The 21,778-nt window shown below is 39.3% G+C and overlaps 1 protein-coding gene across 1 annotated transcript in view; it reads right to left on the bottom strand.

The window, feature by feature from the left end:
* The window catches only part of LOC126094980 (tubulin polyglutamylase ttll6), a 274,712-nt gene that overhangs the window by 211,322 nt on the left and 41,612 nt on the right, over positions 1-21,778 (bottom strand). The window contains exon 5 of the mRNA XM_049909635.1: positions 9,963-10,119. Within this exon, the coding sequence (XP_049765592.1) occupies positions 9,963-10,119 (157 nt within the window). The remainder of the gene's footprint in view (positions 1-9,962; positions 10,120-21,778) is intronic.

Below are 21,778 nucleotides of genomic sequence, written 5' to 3'. Positions count from 1 at the left end.
TTGATCACTGCGTGACACAAAGCTTTACGCCTTGCTTGGGCCTGGCAACACCGACATTGGACTGTTAATGACTGGAAACATATTGCCTGGTCGGACGAGTCTCATTTCAAACTGTATCAAGCAGATGGATGTGTACGTGTTGGACCCTGCATGTCAGCAGGGGACTGTTCAAGCTGGTGGACGCTCTGTAATGGTGTGGGGCATGTGCAGTTGGAGTGATATGGGACCCCTGATATGTCTAGATATGACTCTGACAGGTGAAACATATGTAACCATCCTGTCTGATCACCTGCATCCATTCATGTCCGTTGTTCTTTCCGACAGACTTGGGCAATTCCAGAGGGACAATGCAACACCCCACACGTCCATAACTGCTACAGAGTGGCTCCAAGAACACTCTTCTGACTTTATAAACGCTTCCACTGGCCACCAAACTTCCCAGATATGAACATTATTGAGCAAACCTGGGATTCCTTGCAAGGTGCTGTTCAGAAGAGATCTCCACCCCCTCATACTCTTACAGGTTTATGGACAGCCCTGCAGGATTTGTGGTGTCAGTTCCCTCCAGCACTACTTCACACATTAGTCAACCCCATGCCACATCGTGCTGCGGCATGCGTGCTCGCAGGGAGCCTACATGATATTAGGCAGGTGCACCAATTTCTTGGCTCTTCAGTGTATTACGTCTATGCTGATTTATTAGATTGGTGCATAAGTCTACATCGTGCTTCATCAGGTTGCCATCACTTCTTTGCAAGACTTCTTATCCCTCTCCCCTCTCTCTCCAGTTTGGATTTTTTGGATTTTGATTGTTGTGAACAGGAGCTTGTATGTTGCTAACAGCTGGACTTGGTCATTTTCAAGGCTAATAAGTATGAAGTGCCAAGTGCAGGAAAATGAACAATTCTGTCATATCTTACTCTATGAGTTTAGTCAAAGATGTGTGGCAGAAGCCTTGAGAAAAATTTGTGGCTTATATGGGAGGGAAGAATTTGTTGAGAGAATGACATGGAAACGATTTTCTCAGTTCTGTGGAGGAAAATTCAACTTGTATGGTGAATCTAAATCAGTTGGGTGACAAAGCTCTATGCTAAACAATGTGCAAATTGGCACAGATTAGGTAATGTGATCACACAACCATTGTATGCCATTTGCATTCACTGTACAAAACTTGGGTACATGGGCACCACATGTGTTAAGCAACACCAACAAAAATCAGCAAATAACCACATGTTTATCTTTGCTGACCTGCTACCATTTGGATTTACATAGGCACAAGCCATTAGTTGGAAACATTGTTACAGTTGATGAGGCTGGTTTCTAATATGTGGTCTTAAAGAAGAGGAAAGAATGCCTCAGCTCACTGAAAAGAGTAACACCCTGTATGAAGGTTGTGAAAAAAAGGCAGAAACTTGACAAAGGGACACATTGGAAAAATAAATGTCACGTACCACCTTCCTGCCATACATTTCCAGAGTGACAGACAGAATCAGTTGTATGTTACACAAATACGGCATAAAGACTATTTATAAACCAACAAAAAAATCAAAGAGTGTCTCAGTTCAACAATGGTGAAAAGGGACCCACTTGCAATGTCAGGAATATATCACATACCATGAACCTGCAAAAAAGTTTATGTTGGAATCACTAGATGATCAATCATCACCAGGGTCACAGAAAATAAGTGGCACTGCAGGTTGAGGCAGGTGGACAAATCAGCCGTGGCAGAGCACGCGCTGTGTGAGACCGACCACATAGTAAAATTTGCTGTAGAGAAGAGCTATCACACTTGTTTGTTCAGAGAAGCTATACGTATCCACAAATATGAGAATAGCTTCAACAAGAAAAGAAAGCCTAAAGGTGAAGACATCCTGGATTGCCATCCTGCAGCAAACGACTGTTGCAGGTAGCAAGGGAAGAACTAGACGTGAAATGACCATGGAAAAGCCCTTGGATGTTAGCACACCTGGTACATATAATCTGCGGCTGTGAGCTTGACCCCTGTTCGTCACTAGCAATGGAGGATGAAGCTTTGACAATGCCAGGTTAGGGCAAAATGTCAAAAAAATCATGAAACAAATGTCAGCCGAAGAACCTGAGAGAGAAACCAACAGGCAGCTTGTCAAAAAGTGGCCATGAAAGCCTTAACAGTTTTGTAACATGGACAATTTTTCAGCTGAGCTGTTAGTCGAGACTTTCTTTTCCTAAATGATAATGTATGAATTTTTTACAAGTGAAGATGTTCACAATATGGTCTGGCCTGTGTGAGGCCTCCACCTGAATCTATAGAGCACATTTGGAATATACTGAAGAGACCATAGCAACCAACAAGTAGTCCTATAGATCTCTGCAAAATTAGAATTAACTGTTAAAGGAGCTACTGAACCACCTACTAAACAGCTGCCAAAGTACATGTGTCACTAGGAACAAATGTATTCTCAATTTTTATACAGTTGTCATTACAGAAGAAATATTACAGTCTCATTACTTTTTTGAATGTACGTCATTAGTCTAATTTTTTTTTTTTTTTAATTACACGTTTTTGTCATTGGTGTATACCAAATGTCTTATGATTTAAGATGTATTGGATTTTATATTCCTTTTGATATTTTGTTCAGGAAATATGTACCCTTTCCTTCTTTACCCTTGTATTGATATACATACACTCCTGGAAATTGAAATAAGAACACCGTGAATTCATTGTCCCAGGAAGGGGAAACTTTATTGACACATTCCTGGGGTCAGATACATCACATGATCACACTGACAGAACCACAGGCACATAGACACAGGCAACAGAGCATGCACAATGTCGGCACTAGTACAGTGTATACCCACCTTTCGCAGCAATGCAGGCTGCTATTCTCCCATGGAGACGATCGTAGAGATGCTGGATGTAGTCCTGTGGAACGGCTTGCCATGCCATTTCCACCTGGCGCCTCAGTTGGACCAGCGTTTGTGCTGGACGTGCAGACCGCGTGAGACGACGCTTCATCCAGTCCCAAACATGCTCAATGGGGGACAGATCCGGAGATCTTGCTGGCCAGGGTAGTTGACTTACACCTTCTAGAGCACGTTGGGTGGCACGGGATACATGCGGACGTGCATTGTCCTGTTGGAACAGCAAGTTCCCTTGCCGGTCTAGGAATGGTAGAACGATGGGTTCGATGACGGTTTGGATGTACCGTGCACTATTCAGTGTCCCCTCGACGATTACCAGTGGTGTACGGCCAGTGTAGGAGATCGCTCCCCACACCATGATGCCGGGTGTTGGCCCTGTGTGCCTCGGTCGTATGCAGTCCTGATTGTGGCGCTCACCTGCACGGCGCCAAACACGCATACGACCATCATTGGCACCAAGGCAGAAGCGACTCTCATCGCTGAAGACGACACGTCTCCATTCGTCCCTCCATTCACGCCTGTCGCGACACCACTGGAGGCGGGCTGTACGATGTTGGGGCGTGAGCGGAAGACGGCCTAACGGTGTGCGGGACCGTAGCCCAGCTTCATGGAGACGGTTGCGAATGGTCCTCGCCGATACCCCAGGAGCAACAGTGTCCCTAATTTTCTGGGAAGTGGCGGTGCGGTCCCCTACAGCACTGCGTAGGATCCTACGGTCTTGGCGTGCATCCGTGCGTCGCTGCGGTCCGGTCCCAGGTCGACGGGCACGTGCACCTTCCGCCGACCACTGGCGACAACATCGATGTACTGTGGAGACCTCACGCCCCATGTGTTGAGCAATTCGGCGGTACGTCCACCCGGCCTCCCGCATGCCCACTATACGCCCTCGCTCAAAGTCCGTCAACTGCACATACGGTTCACGTCCACTCTGTCGCGGCATGCTACCAGTGTTAAAGACTGCGATGGAGCTCCGTATGCCACGGCAAACTGGCTGACACTGACGGCGGCGGTGCACAAATGCTGCGCAGCTAGCGCCATTCGACGGCCAACACCGCGGTTCCTGGTGTGTCCGCTGTGCCGTGCGTGTGATCATTGCTTGTACAGCCCTCTCGCAGTGTCCGGAGCAAGTATGGTGGGTCTGACACACTGGTGTCAATGTGTTCTTTTTTCTATTTCCAGGAGTGTAATTCAATGATTGTTCTAGATGTATGAATTTGTAAACAGTCAAAGAATATATAAGTATAAATTAAATACAACATGTAACAATGGAAAATACAGTTATTTACAAAAACATTTGCAGAAGAAATTAAGAATGTAAAACTAGAACAAAAACAGAAACAAAGTGAATAAGAGACATCCTACAAGGATTGGCACTTTCAAACAATGGGAAACTCAGAATGGAGTAACAATACGAACTAGGGTAAATTGCTAATCATGACACAGAGGAGATGTTGAGTGCCAGGCAGGCACATTTAAAAGGAGACTGTTTGAACACATCGGCTTTCGGACAAAGCCTATCATCAAACGACACGCAATCATACACACATTTATAAACACATAAACCACACACCTCACCTCTCCAAGCACAACTGAGGTAAGTACAGATGTCAGCTAGGATGTGTAGTGGGGGTAGAGAAAAGGTGTGGAGCACATAGTGGGAGGTGTAGTAGGGTTAGGGTGAGGGAGGATGCTGTGGTTCTGCCTGTGAGAGTACGCAGAGATGTTGCAGGAACAGAATGGTAGGCTACTAGGTACTACATGCAGCATTGAGAGAGCTGTGCTGGGTGGCAAACACTGAAGCAGAGAGAGGGTAAATGCTTTGAAGATGAGCTCCCCAGTGTCCTTTTAATCTTTTGCGTAGTTGTAGTCCACCACCTGCTCAAACAACACAATCTCCTTGTCTGTTCCCATACCATCCTTTCTCCCAACCTCTTGCCCGAAGGCTTATATCCTTACAAATGATCTAGATGAAAGACCTATCCCATACACCCTCACACTATCAACTAAACCATTCCTGTCACAGGTACAGGCAACCCCTTCTTCAAAGGCAGGGACATGTGAAAACAGCCACGTAGTCTACCAACTTAGCTGTAGACACTCCAACCTCACACACATTTTCTGTTCCCCCAGCAGCTCATCTGCATGTTCTTTACCATCTTTCTCTGCTTCCTTCTCCCCCCTCCCCCCCCCCCTCCAAATACAGTCCAACACAGCTCCCCTGATGGTGCGTCTAGTAACCCACCATGCAGTCCTCGCCATGTCTCAGCAACTTACGTGGGCAGCACTACAGTCTCTTCACCCATTCCTGACAGACTTTGTTCTGAAAGTTGATGTTTTTCAATAGCCTTTTAAATGTGCCTGCCTACCACTAAGTGCCTCATCCATAGATTACAGATTAGCACATACTGTTCAACAATTCATAACAAACAACGAAAATATAAGAATAACAACAATTCTATATGTCTCTGTTAAAAAAAAAAATCTAATGAATGAACATTTTATCAAATAAATAGGTATTTATTTTATTTTTAAATAATGCACTGTTATTATGTAGATCTTTGATGCTACTTGGCAGTGAATTAACTAGTTTAATACTGGAATATTGTAAATTTTTATGTATCTCTGTTAGCTTTTTGAAATCATAGTGGAGTTCAGCATTCCTTCTTGTATTATGATCACGGTACATATCACTGACATTATGGAGATTAGATTAGATAAGATTCAGTTTTCGTTCCATAGACCCAAAAATGAGATAATTATTGTGGATGTGGAAGAAGTCAGGAACTATAAGATAAAAAAAAACATAGATCATCTGAATATAATACTCACTTCCCTGAACATTTGTCAGGAGACAGTCAAGATATGTGAATATATTACAGTGAACTGGAACTGCTAATATTTACAGAATTAATACACTGTCACAATGAAACATAGTTATGCACTTCTAATAAATTACCTTAATAATACCTAATCTTGACTGTTGTGAGCAATGTCTGTCGAAACTGAAGGCTAACAGCATTTTTACTTAACCTGGTCTAACAGTCCCTGTTAAGATATTCATCTATGGAGCAGACGGTGTTGCCTACCAAGAAGTCTTTCAAACTCTGTTTAAACTGTGTTTTATCTGAAACCAAGATTTTAATTTTTGCTGGCAATTTATTTAAAAATTTGTGTTCCTGAATACTGAACCCCTTTTAAGGCCAAGGAAGGTGATTTTAGGTCTTTATGTAGACTGTTCTTATTCCTAGTATTGATAAGATGTATTGTGCTATTGGTTGGAGATGGAGACATATTAACTGAAAAAATTTAATTAAGGGGTAAATATACTGAGGAGCAGTGGTTAGAATACCCAGTTCCTTGAACAGGTTTCTATAGAATGTTCTTGAATTTACACCATAAATTAGTCTTATTAAACACTTTTGCATTCTAAAAACTTTTGCTTGGTTTGACAAGTTACCCCAGAATATGATCCCATATGGTGGATAGGATTATCTGCCATGAAGTTTTTGGGTTGGTGCATCATTTGGTAGCACTTTCCCATAGATTTAATAAATACTACAGATACACATATGAGAGACTTTAGTTATCAATAACATATTCTCCTTCACTATCAGTCTGCCAATGCTGGGATAACTTTTCATTTCCGTGAGTGTAGAAATCGTGTGTCTCTGAGGTGAAGAACTTGCCAAGCCATGTTTGGAGTGCACTTTCATCCGGGAAGAAAGTTCCTTGAAGGTTGTTTGAAAGAAAGCAGAAAATGTGAAATATGAAGGTACAAGATCAAGTGAATAAAGTAATTGTGGAATTTCTTCCAAATCCAACTCCTGTGTAGTGTTTTTTGTCAGTCCAGCAGAATCTGGGCATGCATTATTAGGGAGCAGCATCACTTCAAGTAGTTTTCATCATCATTGTTCTTTGATTGCATCTGCAATATGTCTCAGTTGTTCACAGTAAATGTCATCAGTGATGGTTACACCTTGGGGAAGCAATTCACTGTTCCCATTATCTTTTGTAAACGTGCACAGGTCTTCATACACAGACTTGCTTCTTTAATTGGGCTCCATTATTTCTTTCTTTTCTTTATATTAGCATAAAGAACCATTTATCATCACCAGTAACAATACAGGATAAGATTAGTAGTGTTTTTCATGAGCCAATTGATGACAAGCAAGTGAAGATGCACGTACGGCCACCTGCTGATTTTTGTGACTTTGGCTTACAGCAAGTGGCACACCTACAACCGATTTTTGAACCATTTGTCATGCAAATCTCACACAATGGTGGAATGATTACAGTTCATAATATCTGCCATTTCCTGAGTACACTGACATGGACTATTGTGGATTAATATGTTTAAACAATCTTAATTAAGCTCTGAAAGTCTTCCCGAATGTGGAGAATCACTAACGTCAAAATAATCTTCCTTAAAATGAGAAAACCATTTTCTTGCTGTGCTCTGTCCAATGGCATTATCCCCACACATGGCACAACTGTTTCTGCCTGCCACTGTTGTTCTCACCCTTCTATTGAACTTAAACAGAAGAATATGTTGGAAAAGTTCAGATTTCTCCACTGGCACTCCATTTTCTAGCATCCACAGCTTCACTCTCTATCTTCAAATGACAAAATGACGATATGAAAACTCAAACAGCAACAGTGAACTACAAATAAAAAATAACAATTGATAAATACACCCACAGCAACATGCAAAACCAAAAAGTTATGAACTCATACACTAGTGTAATATATTACAAAGTTTCTTAACAAGAGTACAACAGGATGCTCCTGGGGGAATCCTGCACATAATTCGGATAACCTTTTCCTACAAAAAAAAAAAATACTTTCCTTTGAGATGTGTTTTGAACTGAAGTTAAGTTGATCAATATCTGTTATTAGGTTGCTCAGCATTCATGTCACAGCAATCATGTATGAAACAAATTGAGATAAGTGCGTATGAGACTTCTAAAATGAAATAGCATATTTTGATAGTTGTCTGATGACATTAAATAAAAAAAGAAAACACTGCATGAACCATTTTACACTGCAAACTTATTAAAAGTGAGTGTAGATTGTTAGATAATTTAAGAGGAGATTTGTGGTCAGCAAATGACATGTGATAAGTTGAAATATTAACTAATTACATTAGTATGTTCCAAGTGCCATACGCAGACTGTGCATTTTTACATCAGAGTATACTACCATGCGTTAAGGGACATTAACACCAGATTTTACATAAAGCATGAAGGAGGGGAAGGGGGGGGGGAGGCTTAGACTAATGTCTGAATTGTTCATTTTACTGTAATAGCAAAATATCTCTTCCAATGTCACTGCTACCTTAACAATGAAGTTAGAATGACCACAAGTTACTGGATGGCCCATGGTAGAAAAATTAGTTTTTGGAACAGGGTTGAGATAAAAGAGAAGTGGATGAAGTAAATAGGATTATAAAGGATTAAGAGAAAAAGTCACATGGTACCTATAACACGGAGGTCATATTTGCCTTATTGTTGCTTGATTCAAAGCAACCATCACTGTGTGTACCTTGATTGATAAATATTTCCGACAAACTGATTGAAATAGTCTGGAGATAATCCTTACCAGACACCAAAATTAAAAGCTGTTAAAAAGTAATCATTAAAATGCATTCTATCACTTTGCTTTTTTAAATATTTTTATGATAATGAAAAGCACTCCTCAAATTTTACGATTGTATGCTACTACTTTTAATCTGTAACATATCAATATGAGACATAAAGGGATCAAATTTTACATCCCACTGCAATATTCAGGATGTGGTTCTGCAGTTCAGTGGCAGAAACAAGATACTGCACCTGTTGCAAAAAAGAATAAGAGCATTTTGGTCAATGCTTTCATAAATTACCTGAATTCTAGGAGTGTAGATTGTTGCTAAAAAGCCATAAAATTCTTTACACAAATAGTTATTTTCTTTCTGGATTTGTATTTGTGTAAATTTACATAAATCTGTAATGAGAACTGATGGAACAACAAAAAGTTGGATAAAAGTAGCAGTCATTTTTACTCGATTTTGTGTAAGAGCATTAACACATACTGAGTAAGAAGTACATCCAGACATTTTTAATGTAAGTCAAGAACAGTATATCATCACTGTTATAACAAAGATTAGATTAGATTAATACTTGTTCCATAGATCATGAATACAACACTTCATAATGATGTGGAACATGTCAGGTTAATAAAAGATGTCTGTACAAGATATTACATTACACAAAATATTGCATGACACTAATGTTTAAGTTTTTTCCCCTTAATTTATATCTAAAAATTCTGCCAATGGGTAGAAGGAGTTGTCATCTAGAAATTCTTTTAATTTACTTTTAAATGTTAGTTGGCTATCTGTCAGGCTTTTGATGCTGTTTGGTAGGTGACCAAAGACTTTTGTGGCAGCATAATTTACCCCTGAAGTATTAATTTTAGCAGCTGATTCAGCATTTGCAAACAATCTACTGACACATATAGCACATTCTACTCACGTTCACTGTTTACTCCCATTCCTGTAATACTGTTTCTAATGTGAAAACATCAGAGATTCAGAATGTGTATGAATCAGATGCGCAATAACACTGAGGGACAGGTGGTGTCAGAGTGAAGAGTTAGGGATGGTGTAAAAGTACCCCTGTTGATATCACAAGCACTAGAAGATTGTGACTTTACAAATTACTAACTGCAATAATCTAGTAACACCTCTGCCAGTTACACCACTGCAACACCTATAAATTCATCTTGCCACATATCTGCAGCAACAGCAGTCACCTCCCACTGAAGATACAAAATTATAGTTCATAACTATTATTTGATATCACACTGAGAAAGTAATTAGCTGCAAGAACTGTAGTAAGACAACAAAACCACATCAACCAACTACAAAGTTAAAAATGTCCTAATGTATATCAGTAGTAAATTAAACAAGTACTTTAAAAATACAATAGGAATGAAATACAAAAAAATTATAATAATCAAAACCAAAATTTTATATTTTATGCTCAACTATTTACAACCAAATGAAAGGAATGAAAACAAACCTTCGATATGTAGATTTGACAGATTGCCCTGTCAAATAGTTTGACTTCTTTCAAACTTCTGGTTATAAATATTCCTCTTCCTTGACAACCAGATTCTGGTTTGCAAATGTAAGTTCGATTACGTCTTGAACGAGCATAGGATAACATGTCCGCTATGCTGCTTACACATGATATAGAGTATGTAAAATTCATTTCAGACAATATAATGAGTTTTGAGTATATTATGCTTCTACACAATACATTTTTTATTGAGGAAGAAAATCATTTATGTTTCAGATAGTTTCAAAAAATGGAAGATATTATATTCAACTATGTGTACACATCCATTAAACTCACAGTAAACAGCATGCAAATAAAAATAGAAAAATTCTACTTACCAGACAACAGCAGACAAAGAAACAAAAGCTTGCAGAAGCAGGATTCATATTTTCATATTGTCCCTATTGTTTCTAACTTCCTTGTTTCTCTCTTATGTAGGAGTGTGCACTTTTATTTTCTGGGTGAACCAGAAAATAAAAGTGCACGCTCCCACATAAGAGAGAAACAAGGAAGTTAGAAACAATAGGGACAATATGAAAATATGGCAAGAAATGTGGTTTTTCTGACTTTTTGTAATATCTGTCAACTGTTGATCCACTATTAGATTTTCACAAAAGCTTAATCCACACAAGGAGCAAACAGGACATGAGCAGTTACAGCTGAGAATAACTCATAATCTGTATGGCATTTCCCGTTTTAAAACTATTATACAACAGTTAGGCAGAAAAAAAAGGAAAAATGTTATGTGCTTCATAATAACCAGAGTAGCTTCAGTGAATAGAAGCAATTCTTATGTTACATTTAATAACTGAAAGAAGATGTAAGAAACACAAGCACACCTTTTCAGCATCTGTAGACTCAGATTGGCATTCAACAATATTCTGCTATGGTAGTCACTGAAGCCATCATGCATTGCTCTCTTGACAGCCAAATGTGTTTCATTCAGCATTTTTCTATCTATAGCCATACACATTGGATTACACCTGTTGTGTATCTCTATTTCTTTAAAAGTTTCTTTAAGCAACTGTATATCATGGAGGTTCCCTCCCATTATGGACTGTTCACTGGATACATATCTATTTTATTTTATTGCAAGTTCCGTTGATCCTGATAGCAATGGAGTTCAAATGGTTCAAATGGCTCTGAGCACTATGGGACTTAACTGCTGAGGTCATCAGTCCCCTAGAACTTAGAACTACTTAAACCTAACTAACCTAAGGACATCACACACATCCATGCCCGAGGTAGCATTCGAACCTGCGACCATAGCAGTTGCGCAGTTCCAGACTGCAGACCAGACTGCAGAACCGCTCAGCCACACTGGCCGGCTGCAATGGAGTTGCAAGGATATGGAACGAGTCAGTATTTTTACAATGTTAACAATACAGCAGCACCCAACATGGTTAATTAATGACAAAACTCATTGTAACAACATGGCACACTAGAAGAAATAAAAACATATTACATACACCAGAATTAACACTTATGTGTACACATTCGGATTAACAATATCAAAGTATTTGAGCAACAATATAACATTACAGCAAGAAATAGTTTCATTTATGCTAACATTCATGGCTTACTGGGTTGTATGATAAAAATAATAAAAATAATTGAATAGATTTACTTTCGTATTGGGTATTCCTTCAGTTTGCTCTTGAACTTTGGTGTTTCAGGGGCAAGACTTTTGATGACACTGGGTACAGAATTGTAAATTTTGATGCCTGTATAATTTACTTCTTTCTGTACAAGGGCTACTATGAAAGCCCCCTTTAGATCTTGGGTTGTGACCATGATATTCACTATTGGTTTTGAAGAGAGAGTGGTTTATATTAATGAAACATACAAGGGAGTATAAGTACTGATATATCATTGTAAATATGCCTCGAGATGACTGGGTGTTTGTGGTGTCCTCATCATTTCATCATCATGCCTGAAAGTGGTGAGATTGGACTGAGCGAAGGCTGGAAATTTGTACGGGCGCTGATAATCGTGCAGTTGAGTGCCCCACAAACCAAACATCATCATCATCATCATCACTGTAAATACCTGTAGTTTCCTAAACAGATTCCTGCACGAGTGCCTTGGCTGCACATCAATCATGATACGTATAGCTCTCTTCTGAGCAATAAAAACTTTTTATGCCAAGGGCTGGTTGCCACAAAAGATGATTCCGTACCAAAAGTGCAAATACCTGAAATAAGCAGCTCTTTATGGCCTCCTTATGTGTGGTTGATGCAATTATGCATAAGGCAAATGTTCCAGAATGTAGCCTTTTCTCTAGATCTAGGATATGGTTGGACCAATTTAGCTTGCAGTCTACATACACACCCAGAAACTTAGCTGAGTCGACGTGCTTTGTTTGTTGTTCATTACATTCTATATTTATATCCCCTGGTTCTTTATGTGCCATGTGAAACTGTAACTGTACATAATGAGCATTTTTTTTTTAAAAACCATTTCAGAACGTCATCAAATGCATTGTTCACAGATGTTTCCTGGTTGTTCCATGTTGCTTTGTCAACTAGAAGAGAAGTATCGAAAGTGAATATGGTGAACTCACTCACTGATGTGGTGCAGTGTGGGAGGTCATTTATAAATATAAGAAACAGTAAGGGTCCCAGTACCGAGCCTTGAGGTACTCCAGTGTTGAGTGTGTCCTACTTGGATAAAGCTGGAATTCCACTACTATCAGTAATTATTATCCTTTGGTTCCTATCTATAAGGTAGGATTTAATCCATGTTCCCATTATTCTACCTAATCCATAGTGGTCTGCTTTATTTAGCAGAATTTCGTGGTTGACACAGTCAAAAGCTTTGGATAGGTCACATAGGATTAATTGGTGCCAATTTTCTGTTAAGAGATTTGAGAATTTGATTGCTGAAAGAGAAAATACTATCATCAATTGATAGGAGAATTTGATTGCTGAAAGAGAAAATACTATCATCAATTGATAGGCCTTGCTGGAAACCAAACTGGCATTGACCGAGAATGTTATGGCTGTTCAGGTGATTAACAATTCTCCGGTATACCAGTTTCTCGAGGACCTTTGAAAAACTTGTTAGCAGGGATAATGGGCAGCAGTTTGTTACATCAGTTTTTTCACCTTTCTTGAAAGGCAAATCTAAGTGGAACAGTATCTTGTTTTAGGGATTCATTAAGAATGTAACACAAGACTGCATTTATATAGGCACGACAGTGCTTGAGTATCTTAGTTGAAATATTATCAACCCCACAAGAGTTTTTTGACTTCATCTCTCTGTTTGTCTTATTGATCTCACTAATTGTTATGGGGGGTTATCTGACTCTGGCAAACTCTGGCATTGTTAGCTTTATGCAGAAGGGCTATCTCATCATCCATTGAGCCGCCACAGCCAATTTTTTCTGCTGCCGCTAAAAAATGTTTATTGAAGATATTAGTAACTTCCTCAATATTTTTTACAATATCTCCATCCTGAATTAATTCTATGTCAGTCACGCACTCTACTTTTTTACCACTCTCCCTTTTTATAATATGCTAGATGGTTTTTGATTTGTTGTTTGATTTATCAATTTCAGATGTTGTGTACATAGTTTTGGACTTTTAATTACTCTTTTTAAAATATTACAGTACAATCTCTAGTCCTCCTTTTTGATGGGATAACCTTTGGGCTTCATATAAATTTCTTTTTGTTCTACAGGAAATTCTGATCCCTTTAGTAATCCAGGGTTTCTGTTTTCAGGTCTGAGGATTGTTTCTCAAGATTATTTTTGGAAATACAGTTTCAAATAATGACACAAACTCATTAGAGAACAGATTAAATTTTTGATTAATATTCCTCAACATAAATACAGGGGTCCAGTCAATCTGCTGTAAGAGAAGGTTGAAGATTTCTAAGTTATCATTTACTGTAAGCAGCTGACCATCATGATCTGACAGACCATTAAGTATTTGACTTACAATAATACTGCTGCTTCTGTATCTGTCCAGGAATATATTATTAATTAGGCTCTTACAAGCACTAATTACTCTAGTGGGAAAGTTAACTACTGTAATTAGGTTAAATGATTCCATCAGGTGTTCTAGTTATCTTCTACTGCTGTTTGTAGTTGAGAAGTTAATATTAAAATCACCCATGATAATTAAATTCTTGTGTTTTGAATATATTTGGTTAAAAAGTAGTTGCATACGGTTTAGAAAAATACATATTTTCCTTGCAGGGGCCCTGTAAACTGCCAAAATTATAACTAACTTATTATTTGTAGTAATTTTGGTTCCACAGGCTTCAAAGTGGGAATCTACACTGTCTAGGGATTTATATTTTACATTAGTTTTAATTAGAGGTTGTCAGGACCAGATCTTTAGCTTACGGCAAATAATGGAGAAGTGTTACGAGTGGAACAGGGAATTGTATCTATGCTTTATAGATCTAGAAAAGGCATATGACCGGGTTCCTAGGAGGAAGTTATTGTCTGTTCTACAAGATTATGGAATAGGAGGCAAATTTTTGCAAGCAATTAAAGGTCTTTACATGGATAGTCAGGCAGCAGTTAGAGTTGACGGTAAATTGAGTTCATGGTTCAGAGTAGTTTCAGGGGTAAGACAAGGCTGCAACCTGTCTCCACTGTTGTTCATATTATTTATGGATCATATGTTGAAAACAATAGACTGGCAGGGTGAGATTAAGATATGTGAACACAAAATAAGCAGTCTTGCATATGCGGATGACTTAGTTGTAATGGCAGATTCGATTGAAAGCTTGCAAAGTAATATTTCAGAGCTAGATCAGAAATGTAAGGACTATGGTATGAAGATTAGCATCTCCAAAACGAAAGTAATGTCAGTGGGAAAGAAATATAAACGGATGGAGTGCCAAATAGGAGGAACAAAGTTAGAACAGGTGGATGGTTTCAAGTACTTAGGATGCATATTCTCACAGGATGGCAACATAGTGAAAGAACTGGAAGCAAGGTGTAGCAAAGCTAATGCAGTGAGCGCTCAGCTACGATCTACTCTCTTCTGCAAGAAGGAAGTCAGTACCAAGACTAAGTTATCTGTGCACCGTTCAATCTTTCGACCAACTTTGTTGTATGGGAGCGAAAGCTGGGTGGATTCAGGCTACCTTATCAACAAGGTTGAGGTTACGGATATGAAAGTAGCTAGGATGATTGCAGGTACTAGTAGATGGGAACAATGGCAGGAGGGTGTCCACAATGAAGAAATCAAAGAAAAACTGGGAATGAACTGTATAGATGTAGCAGTCAGGGTGAACAGGCTTAGATGGTGGGGTCATGTTACACGCATGGGAGAAGCAAGGTTACCCAAGAGACTCATGGATTCAGCAGTAGAGGGTAGGAGGAGTCGGGGCAGACCGAAGAGAAGGTACCTGGATTCGGTTAAGAATGATTTTGAAGTAATAGGTTTAACATCAGAAGAGGCACCAAAGTTAGCACTGAATAGGGGACCATGGAGGAACTGTATAAGGGGGGCTATGCTCCAGACTGAACGCTGAAAGGCATAATCAGTCTTAAATGATGATGATGATGATGATGATTAGTTTTAACATGGATTGCAGTCCCTCCTTTCTCCTTTATGGATCTACAATAGCTGGCTGCCAATGAGTATCCATCAGTTTGAGGCATTGCAGTGCCACTTGTCACATGGTGTTATGTAAGACATATTACTTGTATATGGTTTACAGATCCAGCGTCAATAATGTCAAGATTTAGAAGCTCCAGTGTGTTTCTGAGACCACTGAAGTTTTGGTGGAACACACAGAGTTTACAGTTACTGGTATTTCTTGGTTCGTAGCTACACTATCCAGTGCATGGTCAACTATTCTTTGAAACTTGCGGCATAGTTCTTCTACATGCTCCTGTCCTGTGCTGAAAGTTTCAAGTTCCTCATTGAGATACAACACTAACAATTTTTTATCTAGTTTACTGAACATAAACATATTTTCCTGTTTCTGTTGTCCTCTGTACTTTGGTAATCACTGTTGCCATGATGACATCATGGTCACAGGTACCAGTTTCAATGTGGAATCCTCAAAGAGGTCAGGTCTATCATTGCCATTAGATCCAATATATTTCCATCATGAGTGGGGTTCCTAACTATACGTTTTACGTAGTTTTCAGAGAAGGCATTTAGTAATGTTTCACAGGATGTCTTATCACACCCACCACTAACAAAACAGTAATTTTCCCAATTAATTTTTGGATGATTAAAAGTCCCCACCAATGACTAGGGGATGACTGCGGAAGTTACATACAAGTGAACTAAGGTTTTCTCTTAAGTTTTTGATTATATCGGGAGATTAGTCTGGTTGATGACCGAAGGATCCGATTTCAATGGTGTGGTTAAGCAGGATCTTAAGAGCACAGCTTAAATTTCAGCAGCTGAATATTTCTGACATGCACAACTATAAATTTCACTGTTGTGTACTGAAGAACATTTCATGGGTTACTTCACTAAATATATGTTCTGTCAAGCACTTCGACTTTTCCACAAAAAAGCCAATTACATGTGGAACTGCTCAAGAACTTACCTCACACTTTTTAAGTGATAATTATAATGTCTGTCATTGTTATTGCATAATTTGTCGTTGTTGTTGTTGTTGTGATCTTCAGTCCAGAGACTGGTTTGATGCAGTTCTCCATACTACTCTATCCTGGGCAAGCTTCTTTATCTCTGACTAACTATTGCACCCTACATCCCTCTATTTTTACCCTCGACGCTGCACTCCAGTACTAAATTGGTAATCGCTTGGTGCCTTAGAACATGTCATACCAAATGATCCCTTCTTCTGGTCAAGTTGTGCTACAAATTCCTCTTCTCCCCAATTCTATTCAGTACCTCCTCATTAGTTAAATGACCTACCCAGCTAATCTTTAGCATTCTTCTGTGGCACTATATTTCGAAAGCTTCTATTCTCTTCTTGTCTAAACTATTTATCGTCCATGTTTCACATCCATACATGGCTACACTCCATACAAATACTTTTAGAACAGACTTCCTGGCACTTAAATCTATATTCAATGTCAACAAATTTCTCTTCTTCAGATACACTTTTCTTGCCATTGCCAGTCTACATTTATCTCCTCTCTACTTCGACCATTATCAGTTGTTTTGTTCCCCAAATAGCAAAACTCATCTATTACTTTAAGTGTCTCATTTCCTAATCTAATTCCCTCAGCATCACTTGATTTAATTAGACTACATTCAATTATCCTCATTTTGCTTTTGTTGATGTTCATCTTATATCCTCCTTTCAAGACACTGTCCATTTCGTTCAACTGCTCTTCCAAGTCCTTTGCTGTACCTGACAAAATTACAATGTCATCGGTGAACCTCAACATTTTTATTTCTTCTCTATGGATTTTAATTTCTACTCCAAATTTTTCTTTTGTTTCCTTTACTGCTTGCTCAATATACAGACTGAATAACATTGAGGATAGGCTACAACCCTGTTTCACTCCCTTACCAACCACTGCTTCCCTTTCATGCCCCTCGACTCTTATAACTGTTGTCTGGTTTCTGTAAAAATTGTAAACAGCCTTTTGCTCCCTGTATTTGGCCCCTGCCACCTTCAGAATTTGAAAGAGAGTGTAACCACTACATAGCTCCATTCTATTAATGATAGACTCGTTTGTATTCTTAATGTTCAACTTTATTGTGAAGCAATGAGCCAGACATTAACATAGAACATTTAAGACAAAACAAATGCAAAGAAAGAGTAAATGATTACGTGCACACTAGAGTCTTTGCCGCTGCACCTATACTGTGCACACACAACTATTCGTCTGTGTGCTCCCAGAAGAGTATTCTAGTCAACATCGTCAAAAGCTTTCTCTGAGTCTACAAATGGTAGAAACGTTTTACCTTTTCTTACTCTATCTTCTAAGATAAGTCATAGGGTCAGTATTGCCTCATGTGTTCCAACATTTCTATGGAATCCGAACTGACCTTCCCCAAGGTCAACGTCTATCAGTTTTTCCATTCGTCTGCATAATCTGTTATCTATGAAAGAGCTAAAATAAATATGAAAAATTAACTTTGAAGCTTGAGTCTTTTTAGTACGTGAACTCTTTAAGATATATAAAAGACTAATGTGCCAGTATAATTTTAAGTAATAGCATAGATAGCTTGTCTTCAGGGCCCAAAATTGTTTGAAGTGACTGGTCCTCAAAGTGTTAACTTTTGAGTGAGATTCAAATGCTCCATAATTTACAAAACTCATCAGACATTCTCATGCATAACATAACTGATCCTGTGTAAAAGGAAATTTACTTTGAAAGTAATGTTTCTCAAATCACAATTTGCAATATTTTTTCATGACCTATTACAAATGTAAACAGTTGTGACATCACGCTCACAGAAAGCAGTTTGTTGTTACAAAGTGTTGCATCGTCTTCACATCCTAAATCCTCTGAGCCACTTTGCTACTGTTGTCGTAAATGGCACATTTTCTTTGCAACTGAAGTTTTATTTTGGTGTTACTTCCAGGTTTACATATTACTGCTGCAGTATTATTCTGCAGTAGTGCGGTAAAGTAAAATTCTTAGTTAGGGTATCAGTTGTTACCCATCAAAAATTTATCTGAAAAGTATAAAATGAAAAATTCTTGAGTTTTTCCTGGATGAAACAATACCTAAATTGTTCCTGGAATTCCTGGTTGTCCTGGGATGTATAAACCTTGTTAGGGCTTGTAGCCCCCAGCATAACAGCACTGCACCATGGGTGGCCTATGCCAAAGGTCACAGGTACTACATTGGCAAACACTGCCCCTGCAGTTCCAAGTGCAAAACTTGCCAGCAGATGGCAGCAGCAGCACTCCAAGAGGCCACAGTCAGCATGGACCTGCCTGCTTCCACTGGATCACATGCTCAAAAATATGTCTTACTCTAGCCTGACGCTTGAAGATATTTAGGTCAGCACGCAGCTGTGGCTAGTCAGTTCTCCACAGAGGAGCTCTGGCATCATGCCGCAATCTGTTGCTTGACATCAGGCTACTTGCTGGGATCTCCACCCAGCAGTTGTCATAGAGCTATGCTACGACTTAGTCTCTACAATATGGACCTCTGCGACTTTGATATTTTTGGATGAGGCAGAGTCTGTGTAATTAATGACAATCAGTTCCTCATCAAACGGAACTTTGACTCTAGTAATTGTGATTCAGTTCCTCTTATGCTATGTGGAGACCCCAGCAGTTGTCATAGAGCTACGCTGAGACTTGGCATTTACAGTATGGACCTCTGTGACTTTGATATTTTTAGATGAAGCAGTGTCTGTTTAATTAATAACAATCAGTTCCTCATCAACCAGAACTTTGACTCTAGTAATTGTGATTCAGTTTTCTGTGGCTGATAGTCCATTGGACTTAGACATCTCACTCACTTCAAAGGAACTGACTTTACTATGAACTATTTCTTGTGTTGTGTAAGAAGGATAGAAGTTTTACATTTGTTTCAATAAACTTACTTCTCATTGTATACCTAGGCTTTAGTTTCTCTGGACTCTCTGTGGACTCACTCTGCATGATTGGGGTTGTTCTAGGTAGGTAGTGCCTCTTCATGTATTTTCCAAATTTCTTGTGGACTAATGTTTGCTCTTGTGCAAACATGCCTATATCTACAGATGTGAATACACAAGTCCCATTGTCTGTTGCAACAGTCTCAGGAGCTGATGTTAGAGAAGATGGCTGCCATCACCACAACTGGAAATCACCAAGTCGAACCTCATTCTTTGCCTTATGAATGTTTGAAATTGTGTTTGTTGGACTAGTCTGATGTCCAAGTGCATGTGGCAGCTGCCTGCAACAAGTTTTTTTAGCTACCATAAACAAAACTAACAGTTGTAAAGGGAGTGGATAGCTTGTTTGCAAGCCTCCTCTAGAGATTGCATTTTCCAGTGTTCTAATCCTCAGTGCAAACAGTCTTGTGTGGAACTGCCAGTTAGAGATATGATCCTGGTCCACTCTGCAATCGAAGGATTCCATAATGGTCTCTTAAAACTCAGTGACGTCTCTTTAAGTACACACTTTCCCCTCATCTGGGCACTTGAACAGTCCATAAAGTCCTTGGCAGCTCTACAGGACTCATCACAGGTGTTTGCCACCCACACAACCTGCTGGACCCTGACACAGCACCAACGCCAAGTCAGTTTGATTCACTGACCAAACCTTCCTGTGGCAAAGTTGCCGCAAATGGATTCATGCAGCAATTTTGTAACACAGCAGTGCCAGCAATGCTGCTTTCGTAGGACAGAATGTACTGCCTGTGGAAAGAATGCACACAAGTTGAAGTGTTCCAATCCTAAATCAACATGAATGTCCAGGGATTTTGATTCAGACTATGTTGACTGTGTCTGCAGTCCTGATGTCCTCCGTGTCCAGGCCATCTCCTTACATCTCATAGTTTGGAATTGGCCTTTAGTGCTATCCCTGTTGTCGTTCATATTGATACTGAAGCTTCAAGCACTTTTGTTGATAGGGAGACATACTGCCACCTGGGGTTCCCTACACCACAATCTCTTTCTAAGCAGTTGAAAAGTTATAGTAAAATACCATTGAGGTAAAGATCAACTCTCACATTCAGTGCCAAGCAGTCTCTCTCTCACCTTGAATCCTTGTGGTGATACAACAGGGTCGTGAACATTTTGGGTTTGGATCTGTTCAATGCTCTCGGTTTAGTAGTCCACAATTCAATGAAGCACATCCAGCCACTTGTCCCAAGTTTCTACCTGCAGGACAGGTGATGCCTATGTCTTTTTAAGTGTGGAAAGTTCATTTTGTTCTGTGTGAAATGCTTTGTCACAAGCTTCATCGCTTACAGCAAGAAGGAATTCTATCCACTACTGCACACAGTCAGGGGACCATATCTATTCCTAAAGTGCAGGACATCATGGTGCACTTTGTCGGAGGCAAAGTTTCTGCATTAACTGAAACATATGATGCTTACTTGGAGCTTCCCTTGGATGAAGCTTCCAAAACCTTTCTGGTCAATAAATCATTTGGTCTTTTTTGATGCAATCACCTGCCCTTCAGCATCACCAGCACACTGGCCATATTCCAATGCTGTTTGGAACATGGGACATTCAAGGGATGGCAAATTATATTGACAATATCAATGTCACTGGCGAAAAAGCACAGGATCCAGCCACCAATTTGGACTCCCTGTTCAGTGTGCTCCAGTAGGCTAATCTGAAATGCAACAAGGAAAAATGCTGCTTCTTCATGCTGCAAGTGGACAATCTGGGACATGTTTTCAGCATATCAGGGATACACCCCACTATGCATCACAACAAGGCTATACAAAACCGATTGGCCCTCAGAGATGCCAAACAACTCAAATCCATGTTAGGTCAACTAAACTATTACAGACTCATCTCCTGATGTAACTGAAAACTTCAGTTACATCCCCAATCATACTGTAATCATTGGTGGAGACACTAGTCATCCAACAATTCATTGGGAAAATTACCTTTTGATAGTGGTGGACATGGTAAGACATCCTCTGAAACAGTAATAAATGCCTTCTCTGAAAACTGCCTAGAACAAATAGTTAGGAATCCCACCCATGATGGAAACACATTGGATCTAATGGCAACATGCAGACCTGACCTCTTTGAGGATATCCATATCAAAACTGGTATCAGTGACCATGACACAGTTGTGGCAACAATGATTACCAAAGTACAAAGGACAACTAAACGAAGCAGAGAAATATATATGTTCAGTAAACTAGATAAAAAATCAGTAGTGTCATATCTTAATGAAGAACTTGAAACTTTCAGCAC

This window comes from Schistocerca cancellata, chromosome 8 (assembly GCF_023864275.1).
Source record: "Schistocerca cancellata isolate TAMUIC-IGC-003103 chromosome 8, iqSchCanc2.1, whole genome shotgun sequence".
NCBI lineage: Eukaryota > Metazoa > Arthropoda > Insecta > Orthoptera > Acrididae > Schistocerca > Schistocerca cancellata.
The sequence above is the reverse complement of the archived record's forward strand: the minus strand, read 5'-3'. Positions and strand labels throughout refer to the sequence as shown.